Here is a 24,404-nt window from a genome sequence, read left to right on the forward strand (position 1 = left end):
ATTTTTATCATAAATTGGTAGCAATTTATTTTTCACGTCCATCATTCGTGGATATCCAGACCTGCTGGTGAATATAAGACAAGGGGCATAACGATAAAAGTTAAGGCAGAACTAATACCAAAGACAACGCTATAACCATAGTAGTAGACCGCGGCACCAAAACAAGATGATAGCAGAAGCCTGCCTAAGTTTTCAATGGTAACTAAAACGTTGTAGTACATGGTTCGATATGTTCGTGGGCACTTTTGTGAGAGCAGCATGATCAAGGTCAGCGAGCTGGTCGTCATGGCTCCTCCCACAACATTCACTAGAGTCAAGACAAGAAGACCGAAACCTGCAGACAGAATACATTCAAGGTTTCATTTCAAATATTTTTGGCTGAGATCTAGATTTCAATGTATATAATTAACGATAAAGTATTATAATGTGGGTCTAGAAGAAACACAACCGCGTAATGTGTAGCAAAACGTATTATGACCATTACAGAAAAAATTAAAACAAGTAGTTAAAAGCATTAAGAAAACTTAATATCGCTCTTCACAGTGTCGTTGACCATTAGGGGTCGTCCATAAATGACGTCACACTCGGAGGGGGGAGGGGGGGTCGGTAATTTTGTGACGATGTGTGATGAGGGGGAGGGGGGGGGGGTTCAGATAGTGCGACGTCACACTTTTTTCATTATAAAAAAGAAATATTAGAAAGCGAATTTTTGACTTTATTTCGCGTTTTAGAAAACTGTTTTAATAAATTGTAATAGGAATTGATTAAAATACTCTATTTTGACAGATTTTAGACAAGAGTTTGGAAAAATATCGATGTTTTAAAAACAAGTAATTAAAAAAAGTCTAGTGACAATTTTAGCGCAATTTCCTTGTGTTATCTAAAAATAGCTCTGTCGTAGCGTAAATCAAGAGCAGGGTTAGTAAAACCATTGGTTAGTTATTAAAACGTTTTTTATTAATTTTTTTTCAGTATTTTACAGGTTTTATTTACAATAGAGTAACATGACTAAAAACCATTGCGCGCCCAGCTACCGAACGTGACGTCGCAGCCATTGAATGTGATGGCGTAGCTATTGAACGTGATGACGCGTGTGGTGTGGTTGCATAAAATGCCTACTAATTCGGTCCAAATTTTAATTAATTCAAAAAAATTTTTGTGACCGAACGAAAGGATATTTTTGAAAACTTTCTTCGGCAATATTGTTCTAAATTATGGCAGGAATCGATTGGTACATGTTTCAAGTCGCTAAGTGGTCTGGTTGCTGAGATATGGGCCAAAAACTGCATTTTTTCGAGGTTTTTTGGCTTTTCCGGGAAATCCATGAAAGAAACCCGGAATTTTTTTGGCCTAATGTTCATCCTCGTAACTTGCTTAACATATTTGCTTTGGAACTAGTCCTCGATATTGCTTCGTTGAGGAGGAGATACGACTTAAAGCTGCGGACACACATCCATCCATCCATTCATCCATCCATACATTCCCAGAAATGACGAGTTAATAAACGCAATTCTCCAGAATGGAAATTGCGCTAAAAAATTCAATTGCAATTTTGAGGAGGGTTGTAGGCTGAGATGTGACGTCATTTTAGGGGGGGGGTCTGGCTTTTTGTGACGACGTGTGACGGAGGGGAGATAAAAATCGTCCAAAAAAAGTGTGACGTCATTTAAGGATGACCCCTTACTCTGGTTATAACCCATGCTTATTACCGACTTTAAACATAGACCTAGAGTTTTCTCGCGCGTTGCAAGAAAGTAATGTCCTTACCATATGGAAATGCGTCGAAATTTGACAAAACCACCAACCACAACAAGGTCACAAGAACGGCTCTTACAAATACCATATACCTTACTGCTTTCATTAAAGATCTGTTGAATAAAAGTAAGTGAATGAATATGTTTCATTTATACAATAGTAGCCTATTCCTTTCGGCTCGAGTATAGAATGTTTTTTTTAATAAACTTATGTATCTACATATAGATCTAGTTATCATACTACAACTAAATAAACCGGGAGTGATCTCCCCTAAACTTTCTCGAATATTCTTATATAAAATAACAGGGGATGGGAACTCGGGCTATAAACATGATTTTTAATCCATTTTAAATACTTAAAGTTTTAAAAATAGAATAAAATTTCGTAGACAAATTAATTGCACACCAAGTGAACGCCAAATAAAAAAGCGCATAATAGTGCGCAATATTATTAGTACTTTTAAAATTTACATTAGTTTTTTGAGAAATCGGAAGTAGCGTAAATTACTACTTCCAGTCAACGGAAATTACTCAAAATTTAACAGAAGGTAGAGAATTAGATCTTTTACTTACATGTCAAATTTCATTTATCTATCTGAAATAGTACTCAAGTTATAGGCTTTTGAAAAATTCAAAGTAGGAAAAGTACCACTTCCGGTTATCGGAAATCGCTCAAAAGTTGATACGGATCTACGATTTTGATAAAATACTTATATATGAAATTTCATCAACCTAGCTGTAACGGTACTCAAGTTATCGTGTTTACACACGGACAGACAGACAGACAGACAGACAGACACACGGACAAGATTGCAAAATTATGTTTTTCCGTATCAGTGAGGTGTAAAACGTCGAGATTTGTAAAAATCTCGATATTTTTTTTTGCACGATTACAAGACTTTCTTTATACTTCGTATATACGAGAAAGTAAAAATGGAACAAATCAATTATATTATTACGGAATTATAAATTTTGAAAACTATAATAAATAAATAATCCAGTAAAATAATAAACATCACCATGTTCTAATTTTTCTCTCAATTAGGGATCATAATAAAAAAATTTTAATGACTCAAATATACTTTGTCTGAGTTATGTATTTGAAATATTTTGACCTTTCACCTTTTCAGCAAATCGAATAAAATCATGTGCCCACCCCTTAGTGTTTATTGCGTTTCTCCTAAAGAGATTGCAAGGTTTTGTTGCAAGTTTTTGTACCTGCATCGTATCTATACTAGCTTCATGTTCTAATCTAGTTACCAGAACGATTACCTGTTACTGTTAGGCCTACTTATGATACCACCGGAAGCGGAACCAATGACAGAGAATAAACTGGAAACTGTAGTCCAAAACCCAACTTCCTGAACACCATAGCCAGAGTCAATTAGAAACAGGGGATACAAGAGTGATGCACCCTGTTCTCCTGCAGACAAGTTTTATCACAGATTATAACGACAAGTTTGACCACGTGAGCATGACAAGTATGACCACGTGAGCATGACAAGTTTGACTACACGAGCATGACAAGTTTGACTACACGAGCATGGCAAGTTTGACTACACGAGCATGACAAGTTTGACTACATGAGCATGACAAGTTTGACCGCGTGAGCATGACAAGTTTGACTACATGAGCATGACAAGTTTGACTACACGAGCATGGCAAGTTTGACCACGTGTGCATGACAAGTTTGACTACATGAGCATGACAAGTTTGACCGCGTGAGCATGACAAGTTTGACTACATGAGCATGACAAGTTTGACTACACGAGCATGGCAAGTTTGACTACACGAGCATGACAAGTTTGACTACACGAGCATGACAAGTTTGACTACATGAGCATGACAAGTTTGACCGCGTGAGCATGACAAGTTTGACTAGACGAGCATGACAAGTTTGACTAGACGAGCATGACAAGTTTGACTACACGAGCATGGCAAGTTTGACTACACGAGCATGACAAGTTTGACCACGTGAGCATGACAAGTTTGACTACACGAGCATGACAAGTTTGACTACACGAGCATGGCAAGTTTGACCACGTGTGCATGACAAGTTTGACTACATGAGCATGACAAGTTTGACCGCGTGAGCATGACAAGTTTGACTACATGAGCATGACAAGTTTGACTACACGAGCATGGCAAGTTTGACTACACGAGCATGACAAGTTTGACTACACGAGCATGGCAAGTTTGACTACACGAGCATGACAAGTTTGACTAGACGAGCATGACAAGTTTGACCGCGTGAGCATGACAAGTTTGACTACACGAGCATGACAAGTTTGACTACACGAGCATGGCAAGTTTGACTACACGAGCATGACAAGTTTGACCACGTGTGCATGACAAGTTTGACTACACGAGCATGACAAGTTTGACCGCGTGAGCATGACAAGTTTGACTACACGAGCATGACAAGTTTGACTACACGAGCATGGCAAGTTTGACTACACGAGCATGACAAGTTTGACCACGTGAGCATGACAAGTTTGACTACACGAGCATGACAAGTTTGACTACACGAGCATGGCAAGTTTGACTACATGAGCATGACAAGTTTGACCACGTGAGCATGACAAGTTTGACTACACGAGCATGACAAGTTTGACTACACGAGCATGGCAAGTTTGACTACACGAGCATGGCAAGTTTGACTACACGAGCATGACAAGTTTGACCACGTGAGCATGACAAGTTTGACCACGTGAGCATGACAAGTTTGACTACACGAGCATGACAAGTTTGACTACACGAGCATGACAAGTTAGATCGTATAAGCATGACGAAATTGAACGCATATCATGACAAGTTGGGAGGAAGTAGGAAGGGCGGTACTGTTAAATGTTATTTATATACAAATCATATGATCTCCACCCCTCCTCTCGCAAATTTTAGTACCCCCCACCCCCTTCAGAGAAAAATATCTGAAACACAGATGTACAAAAAAGTATCATCGAGATGCTATAACCCTGTTAGGTATGATAATACACATATGAGTCACGGAGATAAGATTCTATATTATTTTATTAGTTTATTTGCGACGCTGAATACATCTACGTATAGCAGGGTACCACCCGACCCGTCGATTACCCCAGTGGCGTGGCGAGGGGGGTGGGTGCGGATCGCACCGGGTGACACCATTTAGGGGGGTGACACCAAGGCAAAAAATAGCAAAATATATAGAGAAAAATGATAATTCCACTTAATTAAGTGATTAATTCCAGTGTTAAATAGTCTTTTAAGAGCAAATTTGACGATGGAGGAAGGGGGGGGGGGGGGAATCGAAAGTTTGAGGGGGTGGGGGTGCAAATCGAAAGTTTGTCCCCGGGCGCCGGGAAGGGTCGCTACGCCTCTGGGGGTGACACCATTAAGTGCCGCACCGGGTGACACCCGACCTCGCTACGCCACTGGATTACCCACAAAACTAAACACTTTGTATCGCCACCATTTACCTGTTTTATATATCAGGAGATATAATAACATCCATGCTGTGCTATCAACTTCAAATACTTCGGCCAAACTGACGCGGCTGCTTCTTCTAACCAGATCAACAGAAGAATGTATAGTTGATGAGGTCGAGAGTGTCGTTTGCGATTGTTGCGAAGTTCGCATTTCGACGGGAATAAACGTTGACAGGTAGAACTCGGATATTATATATCCCAAAAAATACAGCAATGCCAAAAAAAGAAAACAATATCTCCACGTAAGATAGTCAATAAACAATATAAAAATGCCACCTAAAAATAAGCTGCCCAATTTAAATCCGACAATCTGGATCATATTTCCATGCTGAAGCTCAGATGGCGGGAGAAATTCTAATAATATTGAATCCAAAGCAATATCTTGAATTGCCGCAATTGTGTTAACAACAAAAAAGACTGTAGCTAACAGCACCGGGTAACTTGGCGAGAGTTGAGATATGAGTAAACTTAGTAAAAACAAGACAATAAAGTTGCCACTCAACCAACCATGTTTGCTGAAACATGCCTCTACAATTGTTACCAAAAGTGGCTTTAATATATTAGGAATTAATACAAGTCTGTAAAATCCCAGAATAAACAGTGATGTTCCATTTTTTCGAAAATAAATAGGTAGGAAAGCTGTCTGAATTCCATATGGCATACCTTGTAGGAAATAAAGTATGAAAAAGCACGTATAATGCCATTTGTTGATTTCTTGTAATGTTAAGGGTCTTTGCATAGCTAACGTTTCCTCATTCCAAGTGGTTGATAAATGCGATTACATTAAACATAGACTTCGAGAAAGAAATTGAAATTCGATCCACACTTTCAACTAATTCAGTTTTTCCCCCTCCATCATAAACATTCTAAATAACACTGAAAAATTATCTGTAAAAACATCGAAAAGGAAAGCTGAAAGCATCCACAATGACGGTCCACAGTCTTTACCAGCTGCTTAAGCACAATCTATGTTGATTTTGTATTGTTACTTTGTATGTACAGTATTTTTTATTTAGATTTAAATTTACTTATTTAGTTTAGAATTAAGTTCAAGAACAGGATCGAGATTTAGTCTAGATCTAGATTTTTTTTCTAGATCTAAATGTAAGATGTAGGCCTATTTTTATTTTGTGTACACTAGATCTAGTAGATCTCTATAAATTACCAAAATTGACAAGCAGTTTCGAAATCAAATGTAATAGATCTAGATCTAGAATATGTTAGATTATGTTTTATCCATATTTTAAGTCACTACACTATTATTAAACAAAATGATACTGGCTTTTAAAAAAACAAAACAAATAACATTACAACCACCTCTAGTCTACATTTACGGCTGTTTCAAATTAACCCTAACGTTCAAATTTGAACGAAAGACGCGGCAATATTTAATTTCTGCCTTCTAGACACGCAATGAACTTCCGGGGATTCTATTTCTATGAGCAATGTTGTCAGATTATACGTGGTAAAACTAAAAAGAGACGGATAAACATTACAAAACAAATAATAATATAGACTTTTAAAAAATCCTACGTGCAAAGTACTTTGCTTGATTCCTCGATATCATACTATTGCTATAATCACATATAATGATAATCGAATCTGCGTTTTTTTTTTGTTTTTTTTTTAAACTACAGTAGATATTCAACCATGGTATAAATAGTCATATTATTTATTATTGTTGTAGGCACATTCTTCCTGAAATCTCACAGAGGGGGATTGGGGGGGGGGGGGGAGTGGAAGGGGGGGGGTAAGTCTAACCCCTCGGATGTAATAGAAACAAATTAATAAAAAGTCTAGTGAAAATTTAAGCGCAATTTCCTTAATTAATTTTTTTTAAATGTGAAAAAATGATTAGGCCTAGCGAAACAAAACCTTGTAATTGTAACTTCCTATCACTCTCATATAAATTATAAATAAATTAATAGGGTACAAAAATAACGTTTGAATTAATAAGTAAAAAAAAAGACAACTATATTAACCTATACCAAAGGAACTAGTTTTATTTTAACGAGTAGGCCTACAAGATGCTCAGTTTAAACACGTTAATAAAAAGTCTAGTGACAATTTAAGCGCAATTTCCTTAATTAACATGCGTCAAGTAGACGTTACCTCTCACTAGCGACTGCCTGAGCCGGTGTGCTTGGTTTGGAATTTCACCGCTTCGCTTCTTCTAGTGGTGAGACGCGAGCACCCCTTTTCGTTTCTCTCCACACGAGCAGAGCTAGTCCCCGCCCCCTCGCGAGATCTGCGCGAGTCTGGCCAATGGCAGCGTGTACCGCAGAACGCGCCCAGCTACGCATCAAAGGGGGGAAAAAGCCTACACGATGCTCAGTTTAAACAAGTAGTAAATACCATCCTAGGCCTACACGATGCTCAGTTTAAATGTTCTTAATTAATTTTTTGTGACCGAACGAAAGGATATTTTTGAAAACTTTCTTCGGCAATATTGGTCTAAATTATGGCAGGAATCGATTGGTAAATGTTTCAAGTCGCTAAGTGGTCTGGTTGCCGAGATATGGAGCAAAAACTGCATTTGTTCGAGGTTTTTTTTTTGGCTTTTCCGGGAAATCCAGGAAGGAATTCCGGGAATTTTTTTGGCCCACAATCATCATTGGAACTTGCTTAACATATTTGCTTTTGGAACTAGTCCTCGATATTGCTTCGTTGAGGAGGAGATACTACTTAAAGACTGCGGACACACATCCATACATCCATCCAGAAATGACGCATTATTAAACGCAATTTGCCAGTATGGAAATTGCGCTAAAAAGTAGTAAATATCATGATAGGCCTACACGATGCTCAGTTTAAATGTTCTTAATTAATTTTTTGTGACCGAACGAAAGGATATTTTTGAAAACTTTCTTCGGCAATATTGGTCTAAATTATGGCAGGAATCGATTGGTAAATGTTTCAAGTCGCTAAGTGGTCTGGTTGCCGAGATATGAAGCAAAAACTGCGTTTGTTCGAGGTTTTTTGGCTTTTCCGGGAAATCCAGGAAGGAATTCCGGGAATTTTTTTGGCCCACCATCATCCTTCGAACTTGCTTAACATATTTGCTTTTGGAACTAGTCCTTGATATTGCTTCGTTGAGGAGGAGATACGACTTAAAGGCTGCGGACAAACATCCATACATCCAGAAATGACGAGTTAATAATCGCAATTGTCCGTATGGAAATTGCGCTAACAATTGTCCGTATGGAAATTGCGCTAAAAAGTATATGATTTATAAAGAAAATATTTACTTTAACTCCCACTCTCCTCCTTTGGAAGGCGGCAAACCTTTGAAAAGCAATCATTTGTGGAAAGTAGTTAAATTAATCAAGGTTGTCACGTCTAAACGATGTCACGTTCGTAAAAAAATGTATCAGAGGGTATCAGACATTGCGAGGAACTGACAACAGTGTTTCTTCATAAATGGGTGGGCAGTGGGGTGGGCAAGCTGGGGTGGGGTGGGGGATGGGAGGGGGAATGGTGGCTGTAAGAAACTCTGCTGACGGATGGGAAGGGGTAAGTTCCGTTTCGAACCTTATGGTCCACAAGGCAGGTGAAGTAGAGTTCACCTCGATATACGAAGTCAGAGGTGGACTGGTCCGCCGTTCTACCGGGAAAATTCCAGGTGGGCCTCAAGGTAAAAAAAACAACCGTTGGCCCACAACAACGGTGCTGTACTAGACCTATTACTGTTAGTGCTTTGATTTTTTAAAAAAATGTCGCGTGAATTTTAATCAAGCTTAATTAAGATGACTATCGGGCTTTGATGGGTAATACAATGAAAATTTAGAACTGGTGTTGGGGGCAATGCCGGCTCCAGGTTATTTAGCGCCCTTGGCAAAACTTATTAAAACGCCCCCTTTCACACAAATTAATTACTAAAACTTATGTATATGAAACAAGTAACTAAAAGTGACATATTATTATCAATTTCATGCACGTTATAAGTAGACATCAAAATCAAATTTTACTAGCCTCATTCGTCTCAAAAGTTTGTACTAATTTCTTCAATTCCAGTTTGCAAGCGTAATCACATTTTATTAAAATTGTTGCTAAGTGCACGAGTCTACTTTGTGCTTTACGACATAGCCCCCCCCCTCCCTACCTCCTTAGAAAATTTAAGTGCTCCCCCCCCCCCCTCCTCCCGGGAGAAAAAAGTTTGGAAAAAAAACACTGAATCAAAAAAGGTTCTCGTAGTGTTGGGCTCCATGCAGTCCTCCCAAGGTGAGTTCCAACCAAAACGGAACTTACCTGTTTTAAGCTTGAGGCTGAGGTGTGATGTCATTTAATAGGGGGGGGGGGTCTGGCTTTTTGTGACGACGTGTGACGGAGGGGGGAGGTAAACATCGTCAAAAAAGCGTGACGTTATTTATGTATTACCCCTAAAATGTCTATATTGTGTGATTATGTAACTATTTTTTTTTTTGATAAATAAAAGGTTATAAATAATATAGATTCCAGCCTAAAACTTCTATATATGAATTCTTTAGGAGAGGGTGAAAATATGAAAAGACAATTAATTATATGTTTAATGTACGACTAAGACTGTATGTCTACGAACATTAAGTATTGCAATCACGGCTACTGATGTATTTGTTTTTCAACTTAATAATGCTAAAAAAAACCTACCAAACAATTTTGTTTAGAACTTAATCTCTATTTAATTGTTACAATAGCAAATAATAGCTTAAGGTTGTATTTATAAGTTAGCGGTCAGCCTAAGGTGCAGGCATTTGAAAGGAATGTAGTTTTATTTAAGGGAAATAACTTTCACAAGAATAGCTCAATTAACCAAGTGTAACTAAGACATGCTTGAAAAACACAATAAAACGCTCTAAATTTCAGTAGGTAAAACAGCAGGGAGAACAAAGGGGAAAGTCCCACTGCTCTCCCCTCAACATTTCTCACCTAGCACACATGGCTTATCAGGGGAAAGCATTAAGGCAGATTAGGCCTAGTTAGTACCATCCCTTTTTACATCCCACAATCTTAACTCTGGACAGTTACACACTACTACTACACACTAGGTGCCTACTGTAAACTACTAGACTGTAGGCCCTATGTAGACCTGCAATTGTATCAACTGAGACTGGGCCCATTGTTATTATTCTAAACCATCTCACTTATGTTTCTAGCTTGATTTGTTTCTTTTATAAAAAGTGGATTTTAAAAAAATTAGCCCAATCATTAACCAAATAATAATAATGTGGTTATTTGTTGTTGGCTGGTATGATCTAGATTCTACTACTAGGCTACATAAACTTAGTAGACTAATTACTAGATATGCATTTGAATTTAATTAAACTCAGTCCAGTATCAGATACATATTGATGTAAAAAGACACAAAGTAGGTAGGCCTTAGTAATTTATTAAAGCCTTCTACTACAATATCAACTACCTGCTTGTATAAACTTTTTAAAATTTAATTTAAGTCGCAGATTCTAGATCTAAGTCTAGTCATATAATCTATTTCAATTTCAGAAAATTTCGTTTGCTAAAAAATTATTAGATTATAGAGCGAGATTTTAGATCTTAGAGACAATTAAATGCTTTATTAGGCCTATTATGACTACTTTTGATTTATTATGGCTGTATTTTGTAATTAAATTTAAGTAAATAAGAAGTTTCTAAATTCTATGTCTACCCAGCGGAGCCAGTCACCCTAAATCCAGAATCTAGATCTGTGGTCCGAATTTTGTTTACGCTATGTTTAGAGCTAGATTCTAGATCTAGACGTTAAAACACTATTATTAGGCCTACTATTAAATCTTATTATTCTTATTATTACTTTTCACTTTGTGTTTTACTATTAGTATTTGTGAAGGTCGAGCATATTTGTTTTATTAATAGTTATCTTTTATAATTAAAATAAAGTTTATTATTCTACTGTCCTTACCTGAAACAAAATGTCGAGAACAGATTCGCATATAATATTAGTATATTAGCGATAAATATTGGCTAAAAATTGACGGCGTCTACGTTCTGTTAACTGTCGATCTCTATCATCTTGGTTTAATATGACCCTTGGCAGTCGAAATAAAGGAATCCCTTTAGATCTGCCACTTCGAGTATCACAACCTTTCACCGCACAGATCACCTTTTTGAATGTAGATCTGTACACCGAGATGGCGGATGTTTACATTCACGAACGGACGTGACGTCATATGAAAGGCTTTTGAAAAATTCAAAGTAGAAAAAGTTCCACTTCCGGTTATTGGAAATCGCTCAAAAGTTGAAAGGGATCAACGATTTTTATATAATACTTATATATGAAATTTCATCAACCTAGCTTGAACGGTACTCAAGTTATCGTTTTTACAGACACACACACATACACACACACAGACACACGAACAAGTTTGCAAAACTATGTTTTTCCAACTCAGGCAGCTGTAAAACGTCGATATTTGCAAAAATCTCGACTTTTTTTTGTGCGTGCACGATTTCAGGACTTTCTCGATACTTCGTATATACGAGAAAGTAAAAAATCAAACACTGGTAGATTCTGTTTTAGGCATTGCTAGAATTATTGATTAAATGTGAAAAAAATTGTATTTTGAAAAAACAAGTTTACGGTTAGTTATAAATTCCATCCTATTTAATATTATATACTTTAAGAGTGGCAATATAGATTCCTAAAAACTTAAGATTTTTCAACTAGAGTACGACTACCTTTCTTTGTAGTGTGTTCCGTACTGAATTGAAATCATCTAACTTACGATAAACTCTACTACTCGATATACTCTACTACATTCACAACACATATCAAACTTCGATACCTAAACATAACGGGTCATCCATAAATGACGTCACGCTTTTTTTGACGATTTTTTACCTTCCCCCTCACCTCCGTCACACGTCGTCACAAAATGCCAGACCCCCCCCCTAAAATTACGTCACACCTCAACCTACAACCCTTCTCGAAATTGCAGTTGAATTTTTTTTAAATATCGATATTTTTCTAAAATCTTGTCTAAACTAATACAATTTATTAAAACAGTTATCTAAAACGCGAAATAACGTCTAAAATTCGTTTTCTAACATTGCTTTTTTATAATGCAAAAGTGTGACGTCGCAACATCTGACCCCCCTCCCCCTCATCACACATCGTCACAAAACTACGGACCCCCCCCTCCCCCCCTACGACTGTGACGTCATTTATGGATGACCCCTAACTAGACTCGATGCTCCAGAACTACGACACCAACTCCTTTTACTTCACCAAGCTCTACAAACGGTACTACCAATCAACAACGATTTCACTGGACCTGCTACTACAATTTAACAGTTAATATAATTCAATACCTTAATACCACTCCCGAACTACGATACTTCATCACCTGCATTCTCATTTCTCTATTACTATTACCAATCAGATTCAACTAGACCTCCAACTACACAACACCTAAATAAAAAATACTACACTTTAACACTTAAATACTTAATACCTACGAAACCATATCAGCAACAGCCTACAGCCGTTACTCCCAAATCTACACGATTCATCAAAACTTACCAAACAAGTACAATACTTTGAACACCCGTCATTACAAAACGATACACCAGGACAGATTTCTAATTCAAAATCAGAGAAAACGAGACTTACCAGCTCTGTTAAAATCAAATAACTGTTTTAATAACGAACTTATTTAAGCGTTTTTTACATCAATTATGTGACACCAAATTAAAAAGGCAAAGTGACTGTTAAAAGCGCCCAGACCTTCCAAATTAGGGATGTGGGGTTGCATTTTCACCACCGCGAAAATATAGGCCTATATAGACCGAATTTTGGGGTGGGGCGCAAAATTGATAGTTCGCCCTGGATGCCGAAATCGATCGCTACTCTTTTATAGTTATTAATTATTAGGTACTTTTGATAATAGCGATTAAACATTTTGCGCCCCCCCCCCCCCCTAGGGATGGCGCTCTAGGCGACCGCCTAGTTCGCCTCATAGGTAGCGCAGGCCCTGGTTGGGGGCCCCTTTTAAAAATTCCCGGGCCACTTGGACACAGCCAGTCCATCCCTGTACAAAGCGATCGTGTGGTTAGCATTATGCCCGGGGGGGGGGGGGGGTAAGATAGTTTAACGTTACGCTGTTACATTTAAATATGTATTTCTAAAACTGAAGTTTACCGTTTTTTTATTTTCTTAAAAAAATACAACTGGTTTCGTAAATTATTATGAAAATTGATCAATAAATTCAATACTGACCTATTTACAAAAACATTATTTAAATTAGTTATTTAGCAAGTCGCCCAGTTTCCTTTTAAAGATAAAGCACTTATTTCAATATCACTCAGGCCTGGTTATATCTCCTTACGAAAATGAAATCTAAAGATAAAGCACTTATTTCAATATCACCCAGGCCTGGTTATATCTCCTTACGAAAATGAAATTTAAAAAAAAAAGCGACCGGGATGGGGACTATAAGTCTGACGTCATTTAGGGTGAGGTCTGCATTTTTGTGACTTATGACGATATGGGAGGGTGTAAAATCAGTATAAAAGCGCGCAGCTGTTTAATGGACGGCGCCCTGTAAATTACGACTTCAAAATTATCACATAAAAGAAATGATTAAATACGTCTAATTAACATTAATTAACGACCAAAGCGCAACATTAGTAAAATTAATAGGCCTATGTTTCTCATAAAAACAGGACAATAACTTACACACAGCAGGCCTATAAGCAGTGGAGTTGCAAGGTCGGGTGGCAAATGGCACCCGGTGAGGAACCTAATCCCCCCCCCTTCGAAAAAATAATGTATATATATACTAGCCGTCCCGGCCAGGCCCTGCTCTGGCTTCTGTGAAAAACCTTTCTGTTAAAGACCATCACCTGTGTGTTTAGTAATCATCATCAACCCGGCATTGCCCACCCAAACCACAACCAACCAAAACCAAAACAACAAAAGGCAAACATAACGCTAACACAATTACAAATACAAACGAAAACAAACCAAATCCAAACGCAAAACCAACCAAAAACACAAATACAAACCCAAACAAAAAAAAAACACAAACAAAAACGAAAAAAGAAAGAACAAAAACGAACCAAATCAAAACGCAACCACTAACGCAAACCCACCTAAACACAAAGAAAACACTAACGCGAACATAAACGCCCGGGGCGGAATCACCTGTTTTAGATTAATGAACGACTATAGTACCCCAACTTATTCATAGTCTTTTGCACTCACTTAAACGAACGCGCCTGTTTCAATTTAATGAACAATTTTAATACTCCAAGCTTATCCGTAAAATACCTACAACATTTGCACTTGATCAATCCCCGCTAATTATGTAATTATTTTTTTTCCCAACACCAAAACAAAGTAATTAAAAAGTAAATTCTTTTCCACAAAATGCAATGGTTTTATAAAGGGAAGTAATTGTGTTTTCCTAATTTATCAAAGGGAAGTAAGTGCTATAGGACTAAATAAAGACATAATTAGAATTGTTGTAAAAGATGATATTTTTTTAAAACTTGTGTTTAATGAACATGCCGACAATTATTACTATAATTTGAAAAATGAAAATTATTTCCCAACACTTTCAATAGTAATTTTTTAACTCATAAATTTAGACAAATGCGCACGATAATTGTCTAACACTTAAATCCATCCAAGACCAACGACAAACATATGCTGTACATACAGAACTGAGCTTTATATATTAAACTAGCCGTCCCGGCCAGGCCCTGCTCTGGCTTCTGTGAAAAACCTTTCTGTTAAAGACCATTACCTGTGTGTTTAGTAATCATCATAAACCCGGCATTGCCCACCCAAACCACAACCAACCAAAACAACAAAACGCAAACATAACGCTAACACAATTACAAATACAAACGAAAACAAAAACCTAACAACAAACCCAACCACAAACACAAACACCAATACAAACACAAAGAAAAACCAAACAAAAAAGCAAACGAAAACAAAAACCTAACAACAAACCCAACCACAAACACCAATACCAACAAAAAAAAACAACGAAAAAGCAAACGAAAACAAACCAAATCCAAACGCAAAACCAACCAAAAACACAAATACAAACACAAACAAAAAAAACACAAACAAAAACGAAAAAAGAAAGAACAAAAACGAACCAAATCAAAACGCAACCACTAACGCAAACCCACCTAAACACAAAGAAAACACTAACGCGAACATAAACGCCCGGGGCAGAATCGCCTGTTTTAGCTTAATGAACGACTATAGTACCCCAACTTATTCATAGTTTTTGCACTCACTTAAACGAACGCGCCTGTTTCAATGTAACGAACAATTATAATACTCCAAGCTTATCCGTAAAATACCTACAACATTTGCACTTGATCAATCCCCGCTAATTATGTAATTATTTTTTTCCCAACACCAAAACAAAGTAATTAAAAAGTAAATGCTTTTCAACTAATGCAATGGTTTTATAAAGGGAAGTAATTGTGTTTTGCCTAATTGATCAAAGGGAAGTAAGCGCTATAGGACTAAATAAAGACATAATTAGAATTTTTGTAAAAGATGATATTTTTTTTAAAACTTGTGTTTAATGAACATGCCGACAATTATTACTATAATTTGAAAAATGAAAATGATTTCCCAACACTTTTAATAGTAATTTTTTAACTCATAAATTCAGACAAACGCGCACGATAATTTTCTAACACTTAAATCCATCGATAACCAGCGACAAACAAACATATGCGTTACAGAATTGAGCTTTATATATTAGATATATATATATATATATATATACATATATATATATATATATATATATATATATATATATATATATATATATATATATTCCATTTACCCTTGTAAGTATGAGTATACGCATGTGTATATCATGTATTCAAATCAATCTTTTTTTTCTGGATGTATTCATTTTTTTTTTAAAAACTACGTACTTTTGACGGAACTTCGTACTTTAAATTTTAATATATTGAGTAACATAGCGACATTTTTTTACAACGTTTAAATACGCTTGAAGGTTTTTACCTTTTATGGGTATACCTTATTATAATTTAACATATTCCATAGCATAATATATACACAAATTTAAAGATCAAACTGACTTAAGGCGTGAATTATTTCAAAACGGTCGGCAACTCTTCATGGCGATAAAAAACGTCAAATTTGTCAATATGGCAAGCTTGCCAGTTCTATTTACCTGTTGCTCGCTTTAAATTGCTTTTGGTGTCCATTATTCATTTTCGTCTGTTAAGTTTTTTTAAGTTAATTTATTTACAATGGATTAATACATTTCAAAATGTGTGTTATTTTGTAACACGCACTTTAAAATAGTAATTAAAAAAAACTTTTCATTTAACTTCGGCCTATGCATCATCATAAGTCATTTCCCGTTCGTGCCCAAGACACATGGATCAAATGAAGTTGAGTTCTGTTTCAGAGACCTCGGCATTTGAAGGGATAGCCTGGTCAGCACGTAAGTTAGGTACCCATTAGAGCTGGGACGTTCAACTGATTTGAACCCAATTCATTTTGTATTTCTTCAAAGCTTAAAAATATTAGTGAGCAGCAATTTCACATTTTGATCTGGCATGATATGACAGAACTGCCATACTGCTTGCTAGCTTCCAACAATATTTTGAATTTCGTGATAGTACGTATAATTTTTGTCTACTGTCGTTTGTGTTTAGTGTGGTAGGCCTAGAATGGCCTAGATCTAGATCTAGATTAGATCTATAACTTTATGTGTTTAGGTGACTAGACACAAAATAACCCATGAATTATGTAATAATTAATAAATTGTTTATCTTTATCAATTCTTTATCCCATGTTTTCAGGTGGGGTGTGTATGACTATATATATTGGGTCGTCCATAAAAATAATAATAAAAAATTAAATGACGTCACACCGGGGGGGGGGGGGGGGTCCGTAATTTTGCGACTATGTGTGATGAGGGGAAGGGGGGGGGGGGGGGTTCAGATGGTGCGACGTTACACTTTTGCATTATAAAAAAGCAATGTTAGAAACCGAATTTTAGACGTTATTTTGCGTGTTAGAAAACTGTTTGGTAATCTATCGTTTTGGGTACGTAAAATCGCCCGCGGCTATTTATGTACGAAAACGTTACCTCATTGTCAAGGCTTTAATAGAAGTATATTGTGATATGTTTGTGTCAAATATTATAGATAAATGAATAATAAACCTAAATCAATTGCTAAATATATCGATATAGGCCAGAAATTAACTTTAAACAGCAGTGTCTGAGAGCAAGATTTGCTATATAAACAGCAGCCATTTGTAAAATAGAGTGGCTTCCCCCTGAATCTGGCGCTAAAAGCTTATAAAAATAAAACTTAGACAAGATGGCTGCTATAGTAAATGAGCATGGTTGCATCTGTTGGAAACATCGCTAGTCTTCATTTATTACGGAAAAGTTTTAATTCAATTGTTTAAAAACAGGTACATAAATGAATCAAGGAAACATTTTTGAATTTTTTAAAACATAAATCCTCCTCAAAATGTGAAATAATTATTAAAATTTAAGGAGTCACCTGTTTTTCACATTACAAATCGCGGGCGATTTTACGTACCCAAAACGATAGATTACCAACTGTTTTAATATATTCAATATTGTAATAATAGGAATTGATTAAAATACTCTATTTTGACAGAGTTCAGACAAGATTTTAGGAAAATATAGATGTTTTAAAAAAAAATTCAACTGCAATTTTGAGGGGGGGTGGGTTTAGGCTGAGGTGTGATGTCATTTTAGGGGGGGGGGTCTGGCTTTTTGTGACGTGTGAGGGATGGGGGGGGGGGGGGGAAGGGGTAAAAATCTTTTAAATAGCGTGATGTCATTTATGAATGACCCTGTGTGTGTGTATAGGCCATTATTTATTAATTTATTATATTATGTGAAAAAAAGATGACTGTTAAATTTTAGTAATTAGGCCTATACTCTATACCTATAGTTAGAGATTCTGTGGAAACCACTCTAATTTACAGATTGTTTGATGTCATTCTTTATTAGCCTGCATTATGGCTTCCAAACAAGGTAACATAGAACTGATCACCCTACAACCACTTGGTCATGTCCCAAGCTGTCCACATGGTAAGTAGACCTGCATGTTATTAATTATTATTTAATGAATGTACTACAACTATAAAACACCATTAATAACAAAGTACTTGAACACTTTTGTGTGCTTATAAGTTATATCAAGTATTTCTCTCTTTAAGGGCCTACACTACTATTTGAGCGCTGGGATTACCAGTCTAAAAAACCTCGCAGGTTTTATGCATGTTCTGCATTTCGAGATAGGAAAGAATGCAGTTTTTTCCAATGGGAAGATGCCCCATCTAAAAATCTTATGTCACTTCATCAAACAATGCCACAATTTTTACACAAAGTTTTAAGAAAAAGGTAAGTAGTCTACAAAGGCCATTTTCAATAAAATGGCTTTACACTTTACAATTTTTAACAATGATAGTGTGTGTGTCTGTAAGTGCATCTATGTGAAACACTGAGCTTTGTTAATTGAAATGAATGACCATCTGCAGTAAAGTTTTAATGATGCATTAAAGTAAAGTTTCCCTTTCATACCTGACGGTCTTTGTGGCAAGTGAAGTAGAGTTCACTTGTTTCTGTGACCTCGGCATATGAAGAGATAGTGTGGTCAGCACTATGCCCAGCTGCCTTTACTTTCCCTAACGTGAGTTAGGTACCCATGAGAGTTGGGTGGACTCAGGGATAATCTACTGACTTGAACCCAGATTTGAACTCGAGACTTACGGGTTCTCTACCGCTAGACCATTCCGTCCCATCATGATGCATTGCCATGAGTTTAACAATTTACTGAAGAAAGCACTTAAAGCTTTCTAACTTATTAGTAATTAATATCAAGTAGTGTATGTTTTTTGTTTTTTATTTGAGGTACTTTTTAAGCTGCTATTGTATGTTTTTTAAAATGTTTTTTACATGTTTAAACCTAGTTTTTTAAAGTCAACGAGCCGACCCGCAGCGTATCATATGCCGCTATTTAGTTGTTTTATTTTCTACTTTTCAGTAATTCATAATTTGTGAATTCGACAGTACCAATGCTGCCACTGAAAATATTTGCTTTAAAACACTAAAACCCTCCCTTCCCCCTAACCCCGACCCTACACCCCCCCCCCCCCCCCCTTGAAAGCAGCCTCCTCTTAGTTATTTCTTAGTTACCTCCTGTAAGTTTAAAATCGAACTAAATTATCTGCCCCTAATAGAAACCCGGCTCTACGATTTGTAAACATTTTGCGTGACCACAGCTCACCAGACAATGTGGGGGTGGGGTGGGGGTGGTAGTGATAGTGATAAAGAGAAAGAGAGGGGACTGCAAGGAGGCGCTTGCAGCTTGTTTTCTAACGGCTCCCAGAAGAGAATTATATATATAGATATAAAAATGTACCAGACTTTTATTACTTTCAAGAAGTGGCAATTAATTTCTATTTTTTGTTTTGGTTGCAGATACATTAAATTTAAGAAATTGCCTAAAAACAATAGAAATGTATGCTGCACTTGTAGTATGCTGTTATTAGATAACGAAGTTACAGAACATAGAGAAAAGAACCATGTTATAAAGAAGAATGTTTTGCTGAAGGAATTGAGGTGGCCATCTTTATTGTTCACACCACTTGATGATAATAAAACTTTTGCAGTAAGCTTTTAAAAATGTCCTTTTTAAATTATATTAGTAAATTATTAATATATTAAAAATTGTATTTGTATTGAAGCTGATAATTTTAAATACACTTTTAATAGAGGCTTATGTGAGATAAAAACATCAATAATAGTTTTCACTGTTAAAAACATTTTCTTTTATGCTTATGCACCTTTCTCTTGCTTTTTTTCCCCAGCAATACTTGTTTTCAAAATCCACTATTGACTTTATCATAAAAACTTTACATCAACTTGGCTACAGCCATATTCTTTGTGTTGGCACACCTAGGTAAGTTTCAAATTCAAAAAGTTAAAAAAAAATGGATGATTGATTTCCCTTAGAGGTTACATACTTTGTATAGCACTTTGATTGTTTATTTTTCAGAATACATGAAGCAGTTCAAAATATAAGAAAGTTGGGGGATAGATCAATGTCATCAATGTTGTTAGATCTTGATGAGCGTTATGTAAGTAGTCTTTTTTATGTGCAAGAATTGGTTTAAATTATTTTATGTGTCATTTTAAAAATTATAATGATTTTTTAAATATTTTAATTACCTTATTTGGTAAATAAGTATGACTGAAAAACAAGTTAATGTCCTGATAACTAACCAAATCTAACTTTCATCAGAAAGCTAAATAAAAACTTTGAACTTTGATTGACTAAGACTATACATTGCCTCTTGTGGCTTAGTGTTTAAATCTAGCTAGTGTATGCATATCTTTAGCACTTGAATAAAAATCATCTTGTAGAAAGTGCGTGTGATATATAGCACGATATATGTCTGTTTTCAGGCGCAGTTTTTTCCTCCAGCACTGTTCACAAAGTACAATATGTTTAATCATCACTTCTTCGATGCTGAAGGAGAAACAAGAGTGCGACAGTTTGTTGGGGAAGATGTTGATCATGTGATCCTTATCACTGACCCACCATTTGGTGGGATGGTGGAAGCACTAGCCAGTTCATTTTTAAAATTATCACAGATGAGAAACAGTTTTATAAATGATGAACAAGGTAGTCAATAAGCTGTGAATGGCATGTTATATAATAAACATGATTTCTATGGTACTTAGATTTAGGACACACATAAAATTATTTATTTTCTGGATAATTTTAGTTAACACTGAAAATATCTTTTTAAAAACCTGTGGGGATCAGCTTTTTCTACCATTATTAATTATTGGATGGTGTAGTTGAATGGTAGAGTGTTTGGCTATTAGCCCAAAGTCTTGAGTTTGGAGCTCTATCCAGATTCACTGTCACCCTACTGGGTTGCTAGGCATAGGGTTGACCACATCATCCCTTTATATGCCAAGGTTACGAATCACATGAGCTCTACTTCATCTGCCAAATGGATTATGAGGTCTGAAATGGGAACTTTACTATTGAATGTTTTTGATAAAATTTAGAAGTTATTAATATAAATAATTATATGCTTAATGAATAATCAATTAAGTTTCTTAAATCTCAATTTTGTTACCACATGTTAACAGATAGCCTCATGCCCATTGTTTGGTTCTTCCCCTACTTCATGGAAAGCAGGATATTAAAGCAGCTTCCAGCTCTAGCAATGTTAGACTATAAGGTAATCTTTTTGTTGAAATTAAATCAATTCTAAGAAAAATGTATTATTAGTGGAGGTTTATGTTAGCATTTTCATTTAAAAAAATTAATTATTTGTTAGTGTACAATTATTTAATATAAAATGTATATATTTGAAAATAAGTAAATCTTTTATTCTCTGAAAAGCTCAGCCTCTGGGTCTTGTGAATAGCATCCTGTCAGACTTTTGAGTTTCTTACAGTTTTCTATAAAAGAGTGTGACAATATGATGTTTGGTTAAACGCTATACACAATTTGTCAACAGGTAGATTATGACAATCACAACCTGTTCAACAACCAACACAAGAAGAAAGGTTCACCTGTTAGAATTTTTACCAACATCCCTCAAGCACAGTTTGTTCTGCCACCAGAGGAAGGATATTGGTACATCTATTCTTCATTTAGAAATCATTCAGTGATTTAACACCTTGAAAATAACATTATTTTAGCTACTTTAAAAAAAATTTCCTCTAGTAATTAAGTTCAATTAAAAAACAGCTTAATGCATTTACCTTTTGTTTGTTTGTGTAGGTTTTGTCAGTCATGTAAAAGGTTTTCTTCTCAAGAAAATAAACACTGTGAAGATTGTGATTCATGCACATCAAAGGTGAGTGAAGTAATTATCTCTCCAGAGAGCATCCCCATCACAGTTCTTCCACCAGCTCGATTCTTGAGCACTGTTGTAGATACAAAAATTTCTTATGAAACAAATTATTTTGAAATTTATTTTCCTAGTTGGTTTTTAAGCATGTAGGCTTGTATATACAGTTACACATAATCATTTAGAAATTTGAATAAACTAAAGGTGTTAAAGCTTACTGTGGTTTATTTATTTCTGCATGTTAGGATGGAACAACATACACGCACTGTTATGCATGTATGAGATGTGTAAAATCTTCTCGTATCCACTGTCAGAAGTGTAAAAAGTGTGAACTAAAAACTCACGTGTGTGGACAGTCTGTTTCAGCAGGTACATATAATTTTTTACTGTATGTTTGCAAAGTTTTTTTGTCATGTAACTAACACTTTGTGTGTGTTTTCTATATTCTTTATATGAAACACTAAATTTAAACTGATACTCCATGTTATCTTATTATAATAACAATTCGTTGAAGTTTTTTTGTTTTGATGTCCTTTTATTCACCCATAGGTTGTCACATCTGTGGGGATGTGAGCCATAAAAGAAGAGAGTGTCCCCAGAGAGCTGTTTTAAATAGTGAAGATTCAAGAAATATCAAAAGGTATGTTTATGTCTGAGATTTTGCTAACAGTTGCCTGGATTCACCTGGCAACACCACTCTGGCTAAAGACTGAACCATGTAGTCACGACCAGCTTGAAGCTGTAGATCACAGCGCAGTGTGCCTCATTAAATATAAATACATATTGTTTAACCCTTTATAACAATGGATTACTTATCCTCAAGCCTTCTTGTACTAACAAAGGGACACAACTTTTAAAAACTGCTCTTTTGTAAATCCTCCACATAAAGAAAATAAAGTTAAAACTGTTAAACAATTTTAAATGGAATTGCTATTTACTAAATTTAGTAAGTAAAGTTCTTCTTTAGATCTAGTGATCCATTAGGCAGATGGAGTAGAGTTCATATGTTTCTTGACATCTGCTTATGAAGGGATAATTTGATCAGCACTAGGCCCAGCCACATAAACTTTCCCCAACGTAAATTAGGGACAACATACAGTCACATGTCTGATCTGAGATCCGAACTCAAGACCTTCAGGCTAGTAGCCAAATGCTTTACCATTCTACCACACCATCCCATAAATACTATTTAATTTAGGCAAAGGTTAAAATAAATAATTGAACAAATTATTTGTTGTCACCATGTCACAAAAAATGTTTATTCCAGGGCTGTAAAAAGAAAACAGAGTGCATCACCTGCTGCTGGCAGAGTCAAGAAACACAAGAGGAGATAGCATGTGTTGTGGGGTGTGTTAGCATGTGTTGTGGGGTGTGTTAGCATGTGTTGTGGGGTGTGTTAGCATGTGTTGTGTTATTTGTTAACTAGTGATGTGTGTACAATTGATGTGTTAGTGTGTAAGGTATTTACAAGTGCTGTGTTAGCATGTAATATGTAAGCAAATTTGTTAGCACATTATTAGTTAGCAAGTGTTACATTAGAAAAAGAGCTGTTGGTATGTGTATGTTTATTCATGATTTGAAGATTAAAGCTGCTGAATACAAAGTTGTTCAATTTATTTTTTTCTAGAACAACATCTCATAAATATTTTGTACACTTTATTTTCACATGGCTGATAAAAAGGGTTTTGTCCCCTGAATAGTTGAGCCATGAAAAAAATCTGCCTTAGTTTGAACTTCCTGGTTGTTATGTAATGTGAAGGTTTGGATGTTTGCCATCTCTTCATGCTCCAGCAAATCTAATAGCCCACTAAAAATGCTTTATAAATCATTTAATTCCAATTTTCAACAGCAGTATTTTTTTTCTATAGAAAAATCTTGATGTGAGACGCTGTGTGAAACATAAAGTTTGTATACAACTCAAATGTATCTTTTCTGGGTGGCATGTTTTGAATGTAATGTTATGAATTGGTATGGCTAAGGTGTAGCTACACTTGACTGGCCAGGTAAGATATGTCGCAGTGTTTTCTTGTGTGCCTCTACATCACGTCTTACATCTGAGTCTTATAGTCAAGTCGCATGCACCTGCTTGTTTCTTGTGGGGAAATGTGTTGATCTTATCCCAAGATTCATAGCCTTAACCAATTATTAATTCAATTATATTGTTTTTGGTTTGTCCTCACAAGTTATAGGATAGCCTTTGGAACATGATGGTCAGTTGGGTAGATAGAGTTCATCAGTGTCGTGGACATACAGTCATATGGGAGATACTACCAATACAATAATCTTCTTCTGTTCATACCCATGACACATGGG

General features: G+C 35.9%; 2 protein-coding genes across 7 annotated transcripts; one reads left to right on the plus strand and one right to left on the minus strand.

The window, feature by feature from the left end:
• LOC131955342 (major facilitator superfamily domain-containing protein 3) lies at positions 1-6,687 on the minus strand. Of its 2 annotated transcripts, none has more exons than XM_059319448.1 (5): positions 6,539-6,687; positions 5,213-5,884; positions 3,027-3,177; positions 1,768-1,868; positions 1-334 (listed from the first exon to the last, which is right to left on the minus strand). In XM_059319448.1, the coding sequence occupies exons 2-5, from the start codon at positions 5,880-5,882 to the stop codon at positions 42-44; spliced, it is 1,215 nt and encodes a 404-aa protein (XP_059175431.1). In that variant the 5' UTR covers positions 5,883-5,884; positions 6,539-6,687; the 3' UTR covers positions 1-41. The 2 variants fall into 2 exon arrangements, with proteins under 2 accessions (XP_059175431.1, XP_059175430.1); XM_059319447.1 differs by having other exon boundaries at positions 5,213-6,109.
• A 10,100-nt stretch (positions 6,688-16,787) lies between these two features.
• LOC131955344 (rRNA N6-adenosine-methyltransferase ZCCHC4) lies at positions 16,788-23,688 on the plus strand. Of its 5 annotated transcripts, XM_059319456.1 has the most exons (14): positions 16,803-16,845; positions 18,198-18,303; positions 18,432-18,615; positions 19,696-19,885; positions 20,085-20,176; positions 20,273-20,354; positions 20,683-20,902; positions 21,382-21,473; positions 21,756-21,874; positions 22,022-22,097; positions 22,337-22,460; positions 22,641-22,731; positions 23,359-23,422; positions 23,467-23,688. In XM_059319456.1, the coding sequence occupies exons 2-14, from the start codon at positions 18,231-18,233 to the stop codon at positions 23,467-23,469; spliced, it is 1,410 nt and encodes a 469-aa protein (XP_059175439.1). In that variant the 5' UTR covers positions 16,803-16,845; positions 18,198-18,230; the 3' UTR covers positions 23,470-23,688. The 5 variants fall into 5 exon arrangements, with proteins under 5 accessions (XP_059175435.1, XP_059175437.1, XP_059175439.1 ...); XM_059319452.1 differs by having other exon boundaries at positions 16,788-16,845; positions 23,359-23,688; XM_059319454.1 differs by having other exon boundaries at positions 16,795-16,845; positions 18,223-18,303; positions 23,359-23,688.
• The last annotated feature ends 716 nt before the right edge of the window (positions 23,689-24,404 follow it).

Source organism: Physella acuta, unplaced genomic scaffold (genome assembly GCF_028476545.2).
Source record: "Physella acuta isolate Inbredline_101_S28 unplaced genomic scaffold, ASM2847654v3 ptg001063l, whole genome shotgun sequence".
Taxonomy (NCBI): domain Eukaryota; kingdom Metazoa; phylum Mollusca; class Gastropoda; family Physidae; genus Physella; species Physella acuta.

Excerpts from the sequence above, each read along its gene's own strand:
- LOC131955342 (XM_059319447.1), bottom strand. The coding sequence starts at position 5,960 with ATGCAAAGACCCTTAACATTACAAGAAATCAACAAATGGCATTATACG. Across the intron at positions 3,178-5,212 it reads TCTCCTGATATATAAAACAG|GAGAACAGGGTGCATCACTC; the intron begins GTAAATGGTGGC and ends ACTTGTCTGCAG. Across the intron at positions 335-1,767 it reads TTTCGACGCATTTCCATATG|GTTTCGGTCTTCTTGTCTTG; the intron begins GTAAGGACATTA and ends TTCTGTCTGCAG.
- LOC131955344 (XM_059319452.1), top strand. The coding sequence starts at position 18,231 with ATGGCTTCCAAACAAGGTAACATAGAACTGATCACCCTACAACCACTT. Across the intron at positions 20,903-21,381 it reads TTTTATAAATGATGAACAAG|ATAGCCTCATGCCCATTGTT; the intron begins GTAGTCAATAAG and ends ACATGTTAACAG. Across the intron at positions 22,461-22,640 it reads TGGACAGTCTGTTTCAGCAG|GTTGTCACATCTGTGGGGAT; the intron begins GTACATATAATT and ends ATTCACCCATAG.